General features: G+C 36.8%; 1 protein-coding gene across 1 annotated transcript in view; it reads left to right on the top strand.

Annotated features, from left to right (window-relative positions):
• Window positions 1-23,085, top strand: part of LOC150075004 (uncharacterized) — a 1,344,778-nt gene that overhangs the window by 760,021 nt on the left and 561,672 nt on the right. Inside the window, exon 18 of the mRNA XM_090389033.1 lies at window positions 4,495-4,660. Within this exon, the coding sequence (XP_090245159.1) occupies window positions 4,495-4,660 (166 nt within the window). The remainder of the gene's footprint in view (window positions 1-4,494; window positions 4,661-23,085) is intronic.

Genomic DNA, 23,085 nt, shown 5'->3' with positions numbered 1-23,085 from the left:
GGACCTTTTCAAGAAGCTCAACGTCTTTTATTTCAGATGAGGTCTCCGTACATGAGCACACTATTCCAAATGTGGTCTTTCAATTTCCTTATACACTGGGATTATACCCTCCCTATCTCTACAGGATAATGTTTGATAAATCATCGATAGGACACAATTTCCTGGCTGCCTGTTTGCACTGTTCAGAAAACTTCATATCTACCTGTAATGTAACTCCCAGATCCCTTTCCTCCTCCATGTTTTTAATTTAACCCCACCGAGTGTATAATTTATTTGGGTGTTGTTATTCCCAAAGTGCATTTAGCAGCATTAAAACATAGCTGCCACTTTTCTGACTATTTTCAAAGTCAGAAAATTTCAGAATATAGTCCTGAATGAGCTTTGCTTGGCCCTGATCATTAACGACTCTGTCAATCTTTACGTTACCTGCAAATTTTGACATCACGTCTTCTTTCCCTTCATTGAGAATGTTGATCTAAGTGACATTTCTAAGGACACAACTCTTCCCGTACCACCCTAGTTACATTTTCATGCCTCTCATGATGACCACTTTCTCCAAAGGGGAAAGGATGTTTTTTCTTTTTCCAATATCAGACAGTTGCACACAGCCCATTCTAATCTCAACTGCAATGCCTGTGCAGCATACATGATGGATCGAAAACTGATAATGTAGTAGGTGTGGCAGCAGTTTCCCTTCATTTTCAGTTACAGCCACTTTACCAGCCACATGCAGTATCTTCACTGCTGAGCTGTATGCCATAAAGTTAGCACTTGTCCAGATTTTTGAATGTTCCATTTCACCTGCCCTCATCTGTTAATCTGTACTGATTCTCTCAGTGCAGTCTTTCCCATAAGGGTGAATTTCTCCTAATGTCATCCTACACTGAAAACTGTTCACTATCGTTTACTCTCCTGTAACGAGTCCAATCAATCAGTAACATTTTGTTGGATACTGGGACAATCTGGAATTTTGGGAAATGAGAATGCTGATCTTGCTGCTAAACAACCTCTTACCACACTCTCACAGCACCTTCAAGTTCCTTATGTGAATTACAAGCCTGTAATTTTCACGGCCTGTTATGAATACTTCTCATAGATCTGGAAAAGTAATGCTAACAACAAATTTTATCAGATAAAACAGGGTTCAGAGTTATGGCTCTCCGGATTCATGCAAAACAGATGGGAAGAAATGGTATTATAGGCCGCCATAGCCTAGTGGTCAGGCGCACGGGTGCATAAGTACACGTGCCTTTAGTGACCGGGGTCACTCACCCGTGACTACTGAATACAGTGCTGTTTCTTGTATTCTGTCTATCTTGTGAACTCCTCTGACCGTTTGGTCTTCCCGGAGTATAAACAGAAAATTTATTTATTTTATTTATTTGCAAGACTGAAATTTGGGCATACTCATCTTACTCATCTGTTTTTATTACTACACTTTCTTGTAGACTGTCCTCTTTACTTATCCATCCGTTCTAGCACCTTCCAGTCATTCAGCCAATTGAACAAAGCCCAGATTTTATTTCATTTTCTTGAAAATCAATGCTAACATAGAAGAACTCTTAACATACTTAAAGCGTACTGGCCTATGCACATATTTATAATTCAATTGTTTAAGATACATGAAATAAACTATGAACTGACCCAATTTGGCCTCAGTAGCCCTTGTATAGTAATACCAACAACATATTAGGCATTAACATTCATTAATGCAAGGTCACCTGGAAAGGTGACCTTGCATTCCATAGCAGAGTGGTCATGAGCAGGAGTGCAAAAGCACATGATCTTTGGGGTTCTTTGAGTAGACTGGGGTTCAAGCTTCTGACTGCTAAATACGGTCGAACTGCCAACCTGCACTGGACCAGTGTGGCAGATTATGGTCCTTTTCCCTCAACATGAATTGTTGAGGAGGCGTCAATCCTGTAGTGGATTGTTAATGGGAGCTGCTTACTTTTAATGAAAGGTATGGTATCATTCAGATATCAGTAATCCTAGAAAAACATAGTGACTGGGGAGTATCATGGCAAAAGAAGTGGAGAATGAAAAAGAACAAGCAATAATTGTACAGTCTGACTTAAGGTTCTCTGAGTTGTGCAAAGAACTGTACGCTGCTAAGATAGCACACATGGTTCTTTCAGGGATACAAGATATGTAGAAGTTTCTCAAGCAGAGCAAATATGATTATTTTGTTGTATAAGGCATTGGTTTAACTGTTTCTTGAATACTGCATACAGGTTTGGAGGCTTCATTTTAAGGAAGATATATTGTTAGTATTAGCAATGGCTACATTGTGCAAGAAATCTATGGCTTATGCTGCACCAGCCACAAAAAAAAAAAAAAAAAATAATAATAATAAAATAAAATGAAATAACAAAAAAATAAATAAAATAAGAATAAGAATAAAATAATAATAATGTTAAATTATAATAGGAGAGAAGGAAATAGATAACCTATGCATTTCCCTCCTCCTGTAGGTAATTAACCAGCTGACCTTTTAATTTCCCCAAACTGTCAGCCCCTACCACCCATGTAACTTATTCCAGTAATTTATAACTCGCTGGCTAAAATAAAACTTCCTGCAATCCAGTCTAAACATCTCCCCTAATAACTTGAAATTATGGCCCCTTGTTCTAGAGTCATTTATAAATATGAAAATTTCGTCCTTATTCATTTTGCTTATGTCTCTCAGAGCCTTAAATACTTCAATCAAGTCTCCTCTAAGGTGCCTAGTTTCCAAGCTCTGCATCCCACATATTCGAAGTCTTTCCTCATAGAGACACCTTTTGTCGATCTCACCAGGCAAGTTACCCGTCTTAGGACCCTTTCAAGAAGCACAGTATCTTTCTTTCAGTGCGGCCTCCATACTTGAATACAGTATTCCAAGTTTGGTCTAACAGTAATGGGATTATGATGGGATTATGACATCTTTAGCTCTATTCTTCAAACAGGCCTCTGGGGTTGGGTAAATTCATATTGTGATTTTAAATGTTTCTCACCAACCACGTATCTGAAGAAGAAGGCAGGAGCCTTCGAAAGCTACGGTCGGTTTTATCGCTCTTAACCCGGTATTTTAATGTATTTTATTTGATGTATATATATATTTTAAATATTTTATGTATTTTATCTTTTTTAGTTGTAAAGTTGTGTTAATTGTAAATATAGTAGTAAACACAGTTTTTTAAAATTCCAGTTTCCGTGTCTTATTTTAATACGTGGTTGGTGAGAAACATTTAAAATCACAATATGAATTTACCCAACCCCAGAGGTCTCTTTGAAGAATTATTTAGATGTTATGGCCCCTCAGTAGTGCAGTGAAACAAAAAAAAAAAAGACCGCTGAAGAAGAAGGCAGGAGCCTTTGAAAGCTACGGTCGGTTTTATCGCTCTTAACCCGGTATTTTAATGTATTTTATTTGATATATATATATATATATTTTTTTTTTTAAATATTTTAATGTATTTTATTTGATGTGTGTATATATATATATATATATATATATATATATATATATATTATAATATTTTATGTATTTTATCTTTTTTAGTTGTAAAGTTATTTTAATTGTAAATATAGTAGTAAACACATAGTTTTTTAAAATTCCAGTTTCCGTGTCTTATTTTAATACATGGTTGGTGAGAAACATTTAAAATCACAATATAGTCTTTATCTCTACTCGCAATTGTTTGATAAATCATTGATAGGACACCATGGGCCTTCCTTGCAACCTGTCTACAATGCTCGGAGAACTTCATGTCTGACCATATCGTAATACCCAAGTCCCTTTCCTCCACTACAGGCTTTTTTGCCAAGTGTATAAGTTATTTTGCAGTTACTGTTCCCCAGGTGCAATACCTTACACTTTGCTGGATTAACGCATGCATACCTGCCATTTCTCTAACTATTCCTGAAGTCTATCCAGGTCACTCTGAAGAAGCTTGCTTCTTGATTAGACCGGGGTTCGAGCCCGTGACCACCAAATACGGAGGATGCGGAAAGGTCAGGGAATGACCACCGCATATCCCCGGAGCAAATATGGCCTTAGTTGTTAATGCTCCTAAAAAAAAAAAAAAAAAAAAACAATCTGAAGAAGCTCTGCTTGGCTATACATGATTTGAAATACATGATTTTAGCTGAGTAACTTTTTATCCAGTTATTCCAAATGTTTAACTTTGAGCAATTTGAATTCACATTACTCATATATTATACCATTAATTACTCATATATTACAAATTCTTGAAGATAGCATCAAATAATAACATAAGTGTTTTAATTTAGATTTTATCTTCTGATTTATAAAAATTTCCAAGTTTATCTTTGTGAGTGCAGATTTCTGATATATAAATTCTTAGATAATAAATGACAAAGATTTGCAACAGTGCTAGATTTTAATGTTGTTTTTTGTCAGTCTTTATAATTTTTTTTTTTTTTTTTTTTTTTGTAATTTTAAATACTATACTTAAAAATAAGGTATTTTGTTTTGATATTCTCTAATAGGATTCAGAGTTAAGTGAATTACGGAATACGATTGAAGCTCTAAAGAAGCAGAGTATTGAGGCTGGTTTAACAAAGATGGCTCTTCAGTCCATGCAGGCTGTTCAGCGAAGTACGGGTGGTTCTAACTTAGTGCGTCGTCATACTTTTAATACTACTAAGGACACGGGTGAGGCATCCAACTAACATTAACAGCTAGTTCAATAATGACAGACTTCTACATACTCGCAAATTAACATAAGTTCAGCTAACTATATATATATATATATATATATATATATATATATATTCAGTGTTTGAAAAATAGTGGGTCATTGTGGTGGCCAGAATTCTTTCACAATCATGAAAAGTTTTACTAGCTTTGCTTACACTCACAATCACAGAAAGTTTTTCTAACTCCAGCTGGTTGAGATGCTGAGGCTTTTACAATTACTAATGATCTCACACAGATTGTTCATTTATCTACCAGAATATTAGACTATTCTAACCACACAGCCAACACTTGATCTTTTTCTGGCAAACAACCCTTCTAAGTACACATTTGTGCTGAGTGGTCCTTTAGGCACCTCAGGTCGCAATTCGATGATGGTCTCTTCTCCAATGTAGCCCTTCCTCTCATGCCATTCTCAAAATCTTGTGTTGCTTGCCATTACAAGAATGCAAAATGGGATGACCTGTGAGATTTCTGTTTTTCTTTTCTTTGGTTGAATTACAGTTTTAAATCTTCTGATGTCAGTGTTTCCTCAGATTGTGTCAGAGAAGTTACTCTTGTAGTGATGAAATCCTTTATTCCTCATTGCACCTTAAAATCTCGTCCTATATCTTTATTGTCCTTGGTTTTCCATATGCTGAGGCTGTTCGAAATGAGATGTCGCATATTAGAATTGGCTTGCATCCAAATTTTCAGGTTAATTTTCTGCCTACACCAAAGCTCACAACAATTATTAATCAGTCCAAACTAGATTTTGAACAGGCTAAGAGGAGAAAGTTTGTTTCTTGTTCAAATCTTAGTAGAGCACTCTGATTTCTTGTGAAAGCTATTGGTTAAAACGTTTCCCATTTCTACTCCCACCTATGTTTAAACCTGATGGTTCTATTGCCACCTTTACTAAAGATAAGGCTTATCTGATGACATCCTTCTTTTCTTTTAACTATTGTATTAAACAGTCATAGTAAACAATCTCCTACCATTCCCAGTACACTCCATTCAGTGCTGTCTGTAGTCTTCTGTCAAAGGGATGTCAGAAAAATTTTAAACATTCTTGATTCGAAGAAAGCAGAAAATTCTGATGGTATTTCTCCACTTGTTCTCAAAACTTGTGCTGCTGATCTTATTCCTGTTCTTTTGCCTTTTTGCACTTTTTTATTCCACTGGTGTTTTTCTTTCTGCTTGGAAATGTGCTGATGTCCAGTTCCTAAATAGGGCAACAAAACCATCCTGTGAAATTATTGTCCCATTGCACTTCTACTCTTTCTAAAGGAATGGAGAAATCTATTAACCACCAATTCTTAAACTATCTAGAAAATTCTATCTGATCAATGATTGCTAAAATGGATTCGGTCAGTTCAATCCACTGGTGATATACTGGCTTATGTTACTTATCCATGGACAAATTCAATTACAAAGTTTGGAAAAACTGAAGCAGTTGCTTTTGACATTTCAAAGTCTTTTGATTGTGTTGGGCATAAAGTTCTCTAAATAAGCTTCCATCTTATGATTTTTTCCAACTGTTTTTTGTAATTGGGTAACCAGTTTTCTCTCTGGCCGCTTACTGCCCACTAGCAGTACTGCCATCACTATGGCAGATCTTTCTCTTATCTTCTAACTTTTCCACTGATTCTGATGTTCCCCAAGGTTCAGTTTTTTTCTCCTACTCTTTTCCTCTTGTATATTAATGGCCTTCTTCCATTGATTGGAAATCCTATCCATAGTTTTGCTGATGATAGCACATTGCTGCTTTCCAGTTTGAGAAAACTTTCCCTGCACAAACAGCTTCAACTTCTTGAATATCGCCTACCCATTATTTAAATACTGCTATCCAGGTAATTCTTCAGTTGGGTAAAGGTAACTGAATTAATTTTAATCCTTATAGAACTCAGTGTTGTGTTATATCCTGCAAAAAAGATTCCTTTGCATCTATGCTTATCATCAACATCACCCAGATTTCTAGTCATGGTCACGTGTCTCTATTAGGGATTACCATGACTTCTAATCTCTCTTGGCACATCACAAATATTGCTTCCTCTGTGTCTAAGAAACTGGGTTTTCTCTTTTGCTCTCTCTGTTACTTTTCTTATAAACAGATACTCACTCTGTACCATTCTGAGATCTGTTGTACCATGGAAATATTGTTTCCAGATCTGGAGTGGTGACCCCACAATCTCTCTCTCAGGCTTCTACACTCCATTCAAAAGAAGGCAGTTAGGTTAATTTATTACTCATCTTTTACAATATCTTGCCACTTTCTGTCTCATAGACATTGTTTCTGCTGCATGCTTTTTGTTAGTTACTTCCATGGGCATTGTTCTTTTGAATTGGTTTCTGTAATTCCCCCCCCCCCCCCTTCTCTCTACCAATCCAGTCTGATCATGTGCTGCAACCATTCCACATCCTTTTACTGTATACCTTCAAGGTCATAGAACCAATTTTTCTGCTTTCTCATTAATTCTTTCAACTTCTGTTTTCTGGAACGACCTCTCTTCACACACATTTCCCGAAAATTACAATCTAGAGAAATTCAAGTCTAACTTGAACAAGTATCTGATTTCAGCGTAACATTTAACTCACACATGGTACTAAGTACTATAGGTTCTAATACCTTTCCTGTTTGTTGTCTTCATTGAAAAAAATAAATAAATAAAAAAATGGGCTTATTTCTTCTAATAACAACTTACCATTGTCTCTCAGAATCAGACTGTTCAGATGTCTTTATTAACCTTGAAATTGTTGACATTCCCAAACCTTTTAAATTTAAATTTCAATTTAAATTTGTGCAGCTCTAACAAAACTGCTTATTTGATAAAACACACAAAGAAAACATGCTGCTGAGGGCCTGGATGACCATTCTTTCCTCAGAGCATTACCTTTTCATCAGATAGATTCCATTTTGTGTCAAATACTGATTTTTTATTTTATTTATATATTAGAGTAGATCTTTCAGACTACAAGAAGTAGGCAAAGGCTCAGAGGAGAAATTCACCTTTCTTTTTCTACCAGTACTAAGTAACTGACTCGGCCACTTTTTTTTTTTTTACCTTGCGGTATTTTTTCTGTCTCTCTCTCTCTCTCTCTCTCTCTCTCTCTCTCTCTCTCTCTCTCTCTCTCTCTCTCTCTCTGGTGTGATTAGAAACCAGTGGTGAAGCTAACCCCAGGGTCAAAAAGAGCAAAAGATAAATTGCAAAAGACAGCTTTCCTCCAATTAGGACTGCAAATCCAATTTCTATGTATATGCATCAATCTGATAATGACCTGAATAATCCAAAGATACCAGAGATGGATGCTTCTGAGTGAGCAAAACATCCAAGTTTCATAATTCTGAATTATATAACAAACCAGTCCATAGGCAATATATTACCACTTCTCTGTGTGAGATACAGAATATCACCACCAGAAAAAAAAATCATACATACTCTTTTTTGACAAGACAACTTTATTATGAATAATGCTCACCATCTTGCAAGCATAGTTTGTTTTCTAAGTATGGTACTAAGAAGTAAATCTTGTGATCTGTTGTTGAGACCACCAGCCACAAACACTCTGAGTTCTTTTCTCAAACTCACTTTATTTGTTGGAGTTCCAGTTGAGGTATACCTTCATGCCCCACTCAGAACATCAAAATGTGACCTAATGAGTGTCTCAGAGGAGGAACTGTCCATAAACTGCAAGAAGAGAAGGTCACACCAGCAAAAAAAATTATGCTGAAGAAAGATGATGAGTTAATTCCAACTTGCAGCATCATGCCGACATTTAGCTCACCAAAATATTTCTTCATGAGTAAAAGCCAGATGCTTCAAGTGTCATATTTGTCTGTATATTCCAAACCTACTAAGAATGTATAAGTTTCAGAAATTTGGATACTCTCTAAAAGTCTGCCAAGGTGACTCAGTATATCAAAACTGTGGATCCAAGGGGTATACCCTAAGTTGATTGTAATGCTCAATTTTCATATCTCCAATTGCAAAAGCATAATCATCCAGCATTCTCCAAAATTTACTAGCTGTGGAAATACCAGAAAAAAATTGAGAAATAGAAGACAGAAACCAAAATTTCATTTATAGAAGTGAGAAAATGTTTACAGCAACAAATGTCAAGGCATATGCTGAATTAAGCCTTCCAAATTTCATTTGGTATCATTTAAAACTGATGTATCAATGCTGCCAAGCATCTCAATTTCTGAATGGGCTTGATCTTTTCTCTTACCTACTCCTCACTCCTCAAAACAATGGACAGCAGATAGAACTGACAACATAACAGTTTTGTTAATGCCTGCTGCCTACACAGCTACTGTGATAATGGTCCAAATGGAAAGCACAGATTCTGTTAAAAAGAAACACTGTCCCTTCCTTATGGGTATCAGTGAAATATCCAATGAAGATGAAATTATTCTGAAGATTCATCTGTTTTTTCAAAAAAAGGTAAAACGAAAATTGATTGCCAATCAGACCTTCAAAAAAAAAGCAGACAGACTCAGCTTCTTTATTTAAATGAATACAATGAACAACATCATTCAGTGGGAATTGCAGAGGCTTTTTCAGCCATATTGATACCATTCATGATTTAAACATTATATTCCAGATGGCATCTGCTTATAAGAGACATTTTTAACACCTCAGGTATTGCCCTCATTTAAGAATTACACTCTCTTTGACACATCTGTTATGAATAATACTGATGGAGAGATAGCCATACTTCTGTATTAATGAATCTCTTACATAGACATTCATTTACAAAACTCAGTTTAAGCAGTTGCTAGGCAAATAATGATAGTTATTACTTTGACACTTGTCTTGATCTGCTTTCTGCCCAATCATCCTTGTACTAGTCTTGAAGATCTTGAATAAGAACTTGAAGATCTTATTCTATAATTACCATTTACTTCCTGTTTATTGGGCAACTTCAGTTTACACCATTCATTGTGGGGTTCTACTAATGAAGATGGACAATGAGATGTCATTGAAATGCTGATTGACAGACAAAATCTAATATACTGAATACTGGCTCATCAACCTGCATCCACCTCCCTATAAGAATAACATCTGCAGTAGATTCATAAAATCTCAGTCCTCTTTCCTAATATTAAGTGAATAGCCCTTAATGATGCACTCAGTGTGATCATTACCCATTAATGTGTAGATTTCAAACATCACACTCCATAGCCTCAGAAAATCATATAAATTGGAAATTTTCAGGCAGATTGGGTAGAATACACCTCCCATGTATTTTTTTTTTTTGGATCAGATAATTTAATCTTGCTCTATTGATGTCACTGATCACATTATAACTGAAATACTAGCAGCTGCATCAACTACCATCCCATGATCTGAGACAAGCAACCAGTTGACATATAAATGATTGGTGGACAAAGACTGCAAGAATGCAAAAAAAAAAATGGAATCTATTCCACAAACACTATCACCACAAATTTTCTAAATTACAAGAGACTTTGAGCCAATGCCCACCACATCAAAAAGAAAGCTATAAGAAACTGCCTGATACAATTTGCAGTTAATAAAAATGCTGTAATAAGAATAATCTGGAGAAAAATAAAGCAACCAAATGGCAAATTACTTTATTATCCTCTCCACGGTTTTGGTTTGGTTTGGTTTTTTTTTTTTAGGAGCATTAGCAACTAAGGCCATATTGCTCCAGGATATGCGGTGGTCATTCCCTGACCTTTCGGCATCCTCTGCATTTGGTAGTGATGGGCTTGAACCCCGGTCTAATCAAGACGCGTGTGCTACGCACTGCTGCTCCTTCCCACCTGGCTACGGAAGCACCCCCTTATCCTCTCCACCTTTCATACGGAATGAGTAGGAATTTTATACCCCTTCAGAGGTTGTGAATGTCCTAGGGACAGTGTTTTCTCAGCTGTCTTCCTTGGCTGATATGACCTATCATATCAATAGATTGTCTATTCTGTATGTCTTCTCTATGAAATTAGTTGTTTTACCATATGTAGTGATGCAGTAACCATTTGGCACACACAGTAAAATAATTTAATCTTTTCATTTATACATTTGAATGTATAATAGAACAACTTTCTTTTTTGTCATGTAAAAAAAAAAAAAATCTGAAATGGTAACCTGCCTGAGAAATATGCCATTGCTCTGTCCTCAGACGAACTATTATGCGGAAATGAAATTCTTAGGTTATGTGAAAATTTTCAAACACCGAATATATTATTGCATGTTGCATTACTTTTCAGCATAATTTTTAAAATTGGGACATTAAGAAAATGCAAGTTCTTTCCGAGTATGGCATTTGGAATGTTTTCTGAATGAATGCGGAATGAGAAAGAATATTATGATGATGAAGGTACTTTGCTCTAATGTTATAGTTTGCTTATTTTGCTCTTTCAGTTGTGGAGGTGGAAATTTTCTTAATTATTAATAATAATAACAATAATAATACTAACAATTCTAATAATGTGTTTCGTCCATAAAATAAAGTTTAACAAGTTAACATACGCAGTGCATTATATTTCAGGTGCATTAGCAAAAACTAATAATTCATAATTTATAACAACAAGAAAAAGGAAGCAAAAAGCAGCAACTTTTGTCCCTGAACCAAGAATATTTGTTTCTATTCAACCACTACCTTTCCCATTAATTCTTACAAACCAGCACATTTCATTAAACATAATGTTCAGTTCTTCAGTTACTCCTTCAATGTGGGCACCTGTATGTGGTGAGAGTACCTCCCAGTGATGCTGCTGCTGCTGTCTTTCCAGATTAACATTTCTGGGATTGAACACCCATACCTTGGTTCCATGATTACATCATTGCAATCCAGTGTGTGCAGCTGTGCACTGCAACTCATGGAAACTCTGAAAGGGGGATCCTGGTGGGTGAGGAGCCCAGCCGTGATACATCACTTTGGTCCCTGCTTTAATTAGACAGGTTGTTCTGGACTGTCTGACTAGTATTAATTGGTGCATGGTTCTTACTGCTAAGGTTAACTGCATTCCAATAAGTCTCCTTCCATTTGGTCCTGGAACAAGGTCAAGATTTATCTGTAATCTGAAATGTGAGCATAATGTACTAAGTAAACTTGGCATTCAATTTGTATATGCAGTATCTGCTAGTACGCAAGTGGGCATCCTGTCTTAAGGCTCCATGGTGGGTGAGGTATTTTGGGCACATTAAGCTCTTCCTTTACTTATATGAGTAATTCAAACTTCTCTCCTTTTGGGCCCTCTTTGAGAAACCCACCTAATATCATTGAAGGTGATGCTGAAAATATTACAAAAATTCAGTCAAGAACAGGCAACAGTTCAACTGCGACATTGCTCTTCCTTATATCACATTCTACCCTGTGAGCAAACTTTTGGGAAAATGTCGCTCTCTTCTTCATCCAGAAGGGATTGGAAGGGTCAGCAAGCTCTCCCAAATCACCAAGCCAGTTATGTTTTGGAATATCCTGGTGGAAACCACCAGTCCCAAGCTTTCGGAACATTTGTTGAATGCAGCCTATAATGGTAACCCATTACAAAATGTCTAGCACATCATGTGGATTCATAACAGAATTAGCCCTTCTCCACATTTCTGAAGAGAAGATGTGTGTCAAGTTATGGTGTAAAAATCATGGTGTAACAGCAGTGAAACATATGAGTATAGTGCATTGGAAATCTAGTTCCTGCTAGGACAGTTATTCTTACTTTTAACATGCCATGACTTCTATTAAAGTAGGTTACCTAAACTGTCAAGTATGGACTTATATCCCAAGCCCATTAAGATGTTTCAAGTGCTAGAAATACACATACTCGCAGGCAGCATGCCTGTGAGTACCTGCTTGCACCTGATGTTTGTCTAAAAACCATGATAGTAAATCCTGTATAGTTGTATTAATGTGGAGGGGAAACATATTGCACATTGTCATGTATGTTTGCAATGGAAACAAGAAAAAGAAATACAAAAGCATAAAGCTGAATTACAGATCTTGTATATCAAGAAGCCAAGAAACTTGTACAACCAATAAATACTTCAAAACCCTCATATGCAGAAAGGGTTAGAGGGATGTGTTCCAATGGAACCTAGATCGATATAAGCATCATCGTCAGCCATTTTCAATCCACTGCAGGATGAAGGCCTCTCCAGCAACTTTCCAATTCCTTTTGTTTTGTGCAATGACCATCCATTTACTACCCACACACTCATGAATTTCATCTATCCATCTCCGCCGTTGTCTTCCAGGTTTTCTTCTAGCTCCTCTTGGGTACCATTCTGTTATTTTCTTAGTCCATCTTTTATCATGTCTTCGAGCTATGTGTCCTAAGACCATTTTAGTTCTTTAGTTTTGATAAGAATGTCCTTTATTTGAGTTTGCTGCCTAATCCATGTGTTTCTCTTCTTATCTAACGGTCTGATTCCCAATATAATTCGTTCCATTCTTTGCTGTATAGTTCTCAGCTTCTCTTCCATTCTTTTGGTGAGTGCCCAAGTTTTACTTCCATAAGTCATGGTGGAAAGTATACATTGGTTCATTATTTTACATTTCAGACAAACTGGGATATTGCTCCTCAGTATGTGGCTATATTTCCTGAATGCTATCCATCCAAAATTTATTCTTCTCTTGCATTCCAGCCATTTATCATTATTACAGATATAAGTATATCATCACCAAAAAGTTGTGCTCCCCAAGCATGATTTATTTTGAGTTAACCAACACCAGAAAAAAAATTAAACTGTTGATACCGCAGGCCAACACCCCCCCCCCCCAAAAAAAAAAAAACAACAACCATCAGACCAACCAAGGCAAAATGAGAAGGGGCATCAAAACCAGTGCCCAACCCTCAGGATAAAATGGATGTAGAAGGAAAAGATACCAGATGAATCAATCTTAGAAATCTTATGCAGGAAGATATGGAAATAGGCTGGCTATGCATCCCCAAGGAAGATAAAGTAAAGATGGCCAAAGACAAATCTACAGCACCTAGAAAGTCAACTCTAGTGAGCATAAATAACAGCAAAATTTGCCCAGTAGAATAGCTGTGGTCTCCACCAGAATCTGGATGATATCAAGGTCATTCTGAATAAGTACAGTCTGTCTCTGTTACATTTTTTTTTTTTTTTTTTTTTATGAGAACCCCAAACATGAGAGGTATTATAACCTATAGTACTTAGTACCGTGCGTCACCACCAAATACGGAGGATGCGGAAAGGTCAGGAAATGACCACCGCATATCCCGGAGCAATATGGCCTTAGTTGCTAATGCTCCTAAAAACCAAATAACAAATAACAACAACTTAGTACCGTGCTTGGGTTGGAGGTTGAGAAGACGAAAGAAGATATTTGTTGATATTGGACTTGAACTTCTGTAGATTGTAATTTTCAGGAAATACGTATGAAGGAAGGTTGTTCCAGAAAACGGCAGTTGAATGAATAAATGAGGAAGATGAAAAGTTGGTTCTGTGGGTTTGAAGTTGGACATTAAATGGATGTTGGCTGGTGGCGGCACATGTTCGGACTATTTTGAAAGAGAGAGCGGGAATTATAGAAGCCAATTCAGAAGAACAGTGCCCATGGAAGTATCTGTAGAAGAGGCGTGCAGCAGAAACAGTGCGTCTATGAGAAAGCAGGTGGAGAGACTCTGTTAGAGATGAATCATTAATTAACCTAACTGCACTCTTCTGAATGGAATCAAGAAGCCTGAGAGAGGTTTTGGGGGCACCACCCCAGATGTGGGAACAATATTCCATGGCAGGGCGAATTTGCGATTTATATAGAGTGAGCAGCTGTTTGGAAGAAAAGTAACGCCGAGAGCGAAAGAGAAAACCAAGTTTTTTAGATGCAGAGGAAGCAATATTTGTAATGTGCTTGTGCCAAGAGAGATTAGAAGTCAGGGTAATCCCCAAAAGAGGTATATCATTTTGCCTAGAAATTGGAGTGTCACTAAAGATTAGCATAGGAGCAGAAGAATCCTTTTTGCGAGATATAAGACAAGATTGAGTTTTAGAAGGGTTGAAATCAACTAAGTTGTCTTTTCCCCACTGGAGAATTACCTGAAGATCGGCATTTAAGGAATTGGCAGCAGATTTTCGAGAACTTGAAGCTGATTGAGCTGGACAAGGTTTCTCAAAATGGAAAGTTGAATGCAATGTGCTATCATCGGCAAAACTATGGATAGGATTTCCAGTCAATGGAAGAAGGTCATTGATATACAAGAGGAAAAGAGTGGGGGAAAGAACTGAACCTTGGGGGACACCGGCATTAGTGGAGAAGTTAGAAGACAGAGAGCCATCTACCATCACCCTCAGTGAGCGATCAGAGAGAAAACTGGATAACCAATTACTAAAAACAATTGGCAAACCATAAGATGGAAGCTTGTTTAGAAGACCTTTATGCCAAACACGATCAAAAGCCTTTGAGATGTCAAGAGCAACTACTTGTGTTTCACCGAACCTTTCCATTGAATTAGTCCATAAATGGGTAACATAAGCCAGAATATCACCAGTGGATCGACACAGACGGAATCCATACTGGCGATCGTTGATCAGACGGAAGGTTTCTAGGTAGTTTAAGAGTTGGTGGTTAATTGATTTCTCCATTACTTTAGAAAGAGTAGAAGTAATTGCAGTGGGACGATAATTGGATGGGAGGGATTTGTCACCCTTTTTAGGAACTGGCTGGATATGAGCAAATTTCCAAGCAGAAGGAAAAACACCTTTGGAATAAGAAAGTGAAAAAAGGCGGCAAAGAATAGGAGTAAGTTCAGGAGCACAGGTTTTGAGAACAAGTGGAGAAATACCATCAGGACCTGGAGCTTTCTTAGCATCAAGATTCATCAAAATCCTTCTGATATCCTTTTGACGGAAGACCACAGGAGGCATTGAATGGAGCATGTTAGGAATGGTGGGAGGTGTTTTACCAAGATCATTAATATATGAGCTCAAAGAAAAATGGGATGCTAGCAGGTCAGCTTTATCCTTGGCTGAAGTGACAACAGAACCATCTGGTTTGAACAGAGGTGGGAGCAGAGATGGGCAAAAGTTGCAGCCAATAGCTTTGGCAAGAGACCAGAATGCTCGGCTCTACCATTAGGGCAAGAAGCAAGTTTTCTACTCTTAGCCTGTTCAAACTCTAGTTTGGACTGATTAATAACTGCTTTACAATTGTTGCGAGCTTTGGTGTAGGCAGAAAATGAAACTGAAGAATTAGAAACAAGCCAATTACGATATGCTACGTTCTTCTCTTGGACAGCCTTAGCACATTTATTGGAAAACCAAGGTTTAGATAAAGGACGAGATTTTAAAGTGGAGTGTGGGATAAAGGATTCCATTCCTGCAAGAATAATTTCACTGACACGATCTGAGCAAACATTGACATGATACATATTTCAAATCAACTGATGACTACATGTAGGGAACTACACTATCTTCTTGAAAGACAGACTTGAGGATGGATCCACCCATGGTGGTAGTGGTGGTTAGCAGTTTCCTCTCACCAGCAACCCACCAGTCTGTTGGGATCACCTTGACTGTATATTCCATCTATCTGCCACCGTAGATTGATATCCCTCTGGAAGATCTCAATGAGCTTGTTAGTCATTTGCCACCACTTGTCCTTATTCTAGGGGACTATAATGGGCATGAACCCCTATAGGGTAGCCAATACAAATAGTCACTCGTGCTATAGAGTGTATATTCGATTACAGTGATCTTTCTGTTCTGAGTGCCTGTACAACTATTCCATCTCCAACATGCACCTTTTCAGTCACTGATTTGGGCATCTGCTCCCCTTATCTTCCATCATTTATGTGGGAGGTAGATGCTAATCCTTTTGGGATGATCAGTTTCCTGTCTTATCCACTGTGTTCAATGGCATGCCTTACCATGCTACAAGAATACCACATTGGGAACTTTGTTGTACTGATTAGGATGCATATCAATGGATACTGCATTTTGAAGCAACTAGTCACCCAAGACCCAATGCAGTACACCATGCAATGGAACACATAATTTAAGTGCATACTGTGCTAAAAACATTTACTGGATTCCCTATCCATCTAAAGCCATGGTCCATCCAATTGCACTTCCAGTAGAAAAGCTCAGAATATGGCATGGGGATATTTTTGCTACTATCTCACTACCAATTTCATAGTCTTTAAATGTGCCTGTGATCAAGTTTGCAACCCACCTTCACAGGGTGAAGGTGGGTTGTAAGCTCTGTGTTAAGTATAACACTATTTGCTATCAACAGTTTCCAATACCCTAAATGTTGACGATATATTAGACAGCAAAGCCAGCAAATATCATGGATCTGCTTTGTCTCCATCCTGTACATCCACAGTCAACTAGCTGAAAGCAGTATATGATAAAATCTGAAAGATGAAAGGAAAATACTTTACATATCCACTGTCAATCCTGGAGTATATAATGACTCATCAGTTACTGAGTTTCTGCATTTGCTAATGGCCTGGGTGAACCTTTTGCACATGATTCCTGTCTGCTAGAATTTCTTGTTGTCAAAGATAGAGAAGAAAAATTGGGAGTTAGTTTTTCCTCCAAGGGTTTGAACCTTATAACCAACCAATCACTAAGGAGAAACTGTAGATTGCATTTTCCCTCTCTATGTCTAATGAAAAGGGCTAACAGATTACCTATGGCATGTAAAACTCTACTGACAACGACCATGGACCATTTATTACATTTGTACGAATACATATGCTTTTTCGGGAAATTTCCAGATTCCTGCTGCAAGGGAATTGTTTTAGCCTTTCCAAAACTGGGAAAGGATCCACAGATCTCAAGTAAATATCACGTGATGAGCATTAACTAGTTGCCTTAGCAAAGTCTTATAATGACTGGTGAATGCTATGTTGGTGTGCAGTATTTGGAAACCATTCCATTCCTTTATACTCTGCAATGCCATTTTCTATCAGGCAGAACCATTTTGGTTTACTTAATGAGGCTGGAAATAGGCATTTATAAAATCAGAGCACTTGATGGCAATATTTTTTGACATTGAAAAATCTTAGGTTCTGTTCCATGGCCTGAAGATTTAGTGTTGAAATATCTTCATAAATTATGACTGATGGGACCTCCCCCCGTAAGTAACTTTTTGTCACACCGAACAATCCAGGTATGGGTATGGTCTTTGTTCTCCTGTTCATTTAACCAAGCAGAAGGTATACCATACTGCAGGGCTCTTTGTTAAGTATAACACTCTTTGCTATCAACAGTTTCCAATACCCTAAATGTTGATGACTTCAACACATGTAACATGTAACTTGAAAGACAACAGCACATCCATCAGTAATCTTAGTAAATGGGTGCTAGGCAATGGCTATAGGCTTTCATCTGAGAAAACATCCAGTGTTCATTTCTGTTTTAAGCTGAATTTTTGTTTGTCTAAACTTGATTATGGCACTCAAGGTGTATCTGCTTGAATGAGTGTCCTTCAATCACAAGACTAAGTCCATCATCACGCTACCTGAATTGCTACAGTTGCCTTCTGCCCCTCTTTGACTTGTAGCTTATATCTTGTGAGAAATAAACCATCCCTGTCATACAAGTGTCAGCGTCTTTCTCCAGAAAACACTGACACTGAAAGCCTCTGATGCTAAAGTCCTTGTCAGATCACTTAACAAGGTCATCTGTGTTTATGCCTCATTAGATTGTGATCTGTGATGCCCATCCCAGAAACAGCCAACAATTTGGCTTCCTAATTAGACATTCTTAGTAACTACATTTTTATAGTCAGTCATGTCACCACTTTCCCTAAGAATTCTTTTACATCATCATTAGTTCATCTGCAGTTACATGCCACACATTGATCCAGGTTTTTGGACTTCTTAACCAATCTGTACAGATGATTCAAAGTCATAATATTCAGTAGGATTAGAAGCAGTTTTCCTGGACACTACTTTATCCTATCAGATTCGTGTTCATTGTAAGATGTATATCGCAGAGCTACATGCTATAGAACTTGCTCTGGGACACATACAAACCATGCAGTATAAAAAGTGTATGTTGGATGCTGATTCCTTAAGTATGCTACACTCTCTGCAGAATACCTATATACTTCCTACCCAATTTAACATAGAATCTGCAACATGCTGCCATCTGTCTCTTGCAGAATCCTGTTTGTATATTCAATTTTGCTGTGTTCCTGGCATAGTGAAATTGGAGGCAATGAGTGAGTAGACATAGCCAAATCTGTAGTGGCCTTTAGTGATCGTGGTTATTTGATCCGTATAGAGACTATAAAAAGGATAATCAGTTGCCACTGCAGATTGGCATACTTTACAGAATGAACAAGAGACAAACAAACTGCATCAGATTAAACCGGTCATCGTTTAATGATGACTAGTTTAAAACCGGTCATCATTAAACGTGTGGAACACCAGTTTACACAAGTTACTCGAAGAGGATGTTATCCTGGCCTGACTTTGCATTGGGAAAAAAAAAAGCTGGTTCACACACACACTCTTTCTTGCTGAGAGCTGGCAATTCTCTCCCCTCCACCATACAAGCATTGTGGGTAACACATACTCGGGCATGTACTGCTTGAATGCTCACATTTTAGGAATGAATAATATGCCTCATTTACTGCTTTTATGCATCTTTGCGTGTCCTGTACACTCAGATTTTAAATGATGTCACCAATGAGTCTGAAATATTTACCTTTTAGAAAAAACAGGGAAACTTGTACTGTTCAGTATAACCAACCAGTGTCTATCCAGTGATTGTATATATGTCAGTTTTAATGATAACTGAATTTAACTGTTCAGTTGATTATTATTCATTATTTGTCTATTTATTTACTACTATTCAGCTGTTATTTATTATTTAACTATAATTTTCTTTACTATTGTTACACAGTTATTTAAAACTCATTGTCTGTTTATAACTTTAAAAGTGGACTTGGTACATTATTTCCTTAGTAGCCAATGTGCCACAAAAACCCTAAATAAAAAAGCATCAGCTGTAATATATGATATATAGATAGCCATGTGATATATGTGAAAAAAAAAATAATAATAAATAAAATAAAATAAAATAAAATAAACAAAATAATAATAATAATTGCCAGATTTCTATTAGTCGAGTTTTAATGAAATTTGGAAAGGACCGAGAAACTGTTCTAACAGAGTGAAATATAAAATTTCATTAAAATCCATTCATTGGGTGGTGGCTGAAAAAGCTTTGGAAGTAGTGGTCTACATTCACATGTGAGGAATTTTTTAGGAATGGGGTGCCAGTTATGAGCCAATTCTGACAGGGAGCTGAAAGATTTTGTGATAATTGAGAGGAAAGTGGAGGAGAAATTGTTGAAGCTAAGTGAAACCTGGGGTGGATGGGATCCATTCACTAATAATAAAGGAGGTAGCAAAAGAGGTAAGTGAACCTTTAACAATGATTATAAGAGCATCGCTGGATTTGGAGAAGTGGTTTTTTAAGGGGCAGTCTTGTTTGATTTGATACTATAACATAGTAGGCAAAGATGAAGTTGACAGACAAAGAATTTTGAGCTCATGAGAATAGATAAGTTTTTTGGAAATTTTTACTGTATTTTTGGTTAATTAACATATTGAATTGTGTTTGACAAGTATTTTAATAGTCTTAGTCACACTCATTAGCTTATTTTTAAATTTAGATAGAGATTTTGTAAGTTATGACTTATTTTCCATGGAGCTTTTCTACCAGTGTTTTGGTGTGAATATTGTGGCACGTAACTAGTAGTGTAGTGGAATAGTAGGGTTTTAATTGAGATAAATAAGTAGCTCAAAGGCACTAATCACATAGTTGGCATACTTTTTTTTTTGTGTTTAGCTAAGAAATTTTACTTTTACTAAAGATATAACTAATTTAAAATTGCAAACGTAACAGTGTAGCGTAATGTATAACTTGAACTTGATAGCATAAGATGTAAAGTACATCTTATGCTATCAAGTAACTTGATGGCGTAAGATATAAAGTAACTTGATAGCATAAGATATAAAGTAATTTGATAGCATAAGATCTAAAGTAATTTGGCATAAGATAACCTAAACTTGAAAGTGTAATATGTATTGTATTGTTGCATTTAGGAATCTCTTAGCTTAGTGTAGCATTGTTAATTAATCAGTTAAATTGTATTTAAACGGAAATCATGCCCTGGACTAGAACAACAAAGCAGTGAGCAAAAATAGTGGGAGTGTTGTGGCTCAGGGGGAGAACCGAAAGGTTCTGAGCCTATTTCTATCTCCTGAGCCTGTTTCTAGGGTTCTCCCCATTCGCCTACTAATCATAAACTAACAAAATGTGAAACTTGTGCAATATTTGCTTACCTTTCTGGAAGGTATGACTTAAGACACCCTCCCCTATGATATATCATAGGGGGGTGTCTTTTTAGTCTGTTTGGTGCAGAGAGTGTGACAAAATTAGGTGCTAACTCTGCATTTTGATGGGATTTATGAGAGCCTGGTAGAATAGGGTGGATGTCCTTGAAGGAATTGTATCAAGCTCTCAACTGCCCAAATCGACAAAACCTAAGGAAGAATGTACTATTCCCCCAGGAATTATTGTTGGCGACTGTGTTGTCGGGAAAATGAGAAATATATTCTGCAAGAAAAGAAAGTGGAATAGGACCAGAGTATGTTGGCCAAGGCAAAAGATGGTATTGTAGAGCAAGTATCTTTTAAGGAACAAAAGGTGTTATTGTTGTACATAAAGGCAAGAGAAAGGTGGTTACTTTCAACATTTAACTTGCAATAAAGGAAAATGGCAGTAGCTTTAATGACTTTAGTCGAGTCGTAGTTGTGATGAGTGAATGGATCACCATATTGTCATTAGGTTTTATGTATGGTGGTTATATTATATTAAATAAAATTTATTATTATTCTACATCTTGATCATGCTTGCTTACCCTCCCGAAAACATGCGTGCATTCACCAGTATTGGTGGCTATTTATGCTAGTGCATTCATTTGCAATAATCTGACACCATGCAGTGATGATGCAATTTTCCTAACACTTGTTATTGTATAATAGTTAACTGTAGAAACTTAATAAAGAAATCACCAAAGTTCCACATAGTATGATTTTATTCTTTCAGAAAGTGGTACACTATATTTCTAAATTCATACACACATTTTAAAACTTTGCATCTGGCTCTCTTATAGAAAATAAAATCTGTATGTATCTGTTCCTATTTCTTTCAGAGTTCTTTGTTAAGTCTGATTTTCAATGCCAAATTTTGATTAAATTAGCTGTTTTTCATAGTATAAGACAGTTTATAAGAATGAACTGAGAGTAAAATTCATCAGGAAATAACAACTTACAATTTACAACTTACAACTTAATCTAACAATTTACAAATAAAGATAAATAATTTTAATAATTGAGCATCATGTTACAAACCCTTTACCAGAGCTTCTTCACATGCACAGTGAGTAAATACAAGGATTACAAATTTGCCTTTATCAAACTGCTGATTTCGTGTTGTAAGAGGTGCTTCTAATCCAGTGTCTAGAGTTGTCACTGCTGTTCTCCAGCACACCACACCCCTACACTCCATTAATACTTAAAAGAACCCATTCCATTATTCCCAACGCTTCTTCCCTTACTTCTTTTTAAATCTTTGGCAAAGGATTCAAAGAAAAACAGCAAAGAGTTCTTTACTTAAATAAACTCTAGAAGGAAGGGGATGAATCAGATTGGTCCACTTGATATCGATGGTTCAATTGTTGACGATCCTGCTCAGGTAGCTAACAAACTAAATGAATATTTTGCATCTACATTCACACATGAGGGGAATGCCAGAGGTTTATTAAACTCGGCAGTTAGCTAGATAATCTTGTAATAACTGAGACTAAAGTGGAGGAGAAATTGTTGAAGATAAACATAAGAAAAGAACCTGCGGTGGATGGAATCTATCCAGTTATATTAAAGGAGGCAGCAAAAGAAGTAAGAAAACCCTTAGCCATAATTATGAGAGCTTCCTTGGATTCAGGGTAGGTATCCATGGACTGGAGATGTGCAAATGTGACCCCAATTCACAAAGGAGGATCAAAGGGAGACAGGTAATTACAGACCTCTTAGTTTAACTTCTGTTCCAGGTAAATTAATGGAGACACTGGTTAAAGAAGCATTGCAGGATCATCTAGACAAAGATTTCAGTTATAGCTCGGACACAGCATGGGTTTGTTAAGAGGAAGTCTTGTCTGACCAATTTGATTGGATACTATGATGTAGTCACAAAAGAACTGGATGCAAAGAATAATTTTGATATCATATATTTGGATCTTAGAAAGGCCTTTGATACTGTTACACATGGAAGACTGCTGCTCAAATTGGAGCAGTGTGGCATTGGAGTCAAATTGCTGTTATGGATAAAGGGATGGTTGAGTGGCAGAAGACAGAGAGTGGTAATCAATGGACACTGCTCTTCATG

This window comes from Mastigoproctus giganteus, chromosome 14, assembly GCF_048544385.1.
Source record: "Mastigoproctus giganteus isolate SK-2022 chromosome 14, ASM4854438v1, whole genome shotgun sequence".
NCBI classification, from domain to species: domain Eukaryota; kingdom Metazoa; phylum Arthropoda; class Arachnida; order Uropygi; family Thelyphonidae; genus Mastigoproctus; species Mastigoproctus giganteus.
Note: the sequence above shows the minus strand (reverse complement) of the source record. Positions and strands in the feature narration are given on the sequence as shown.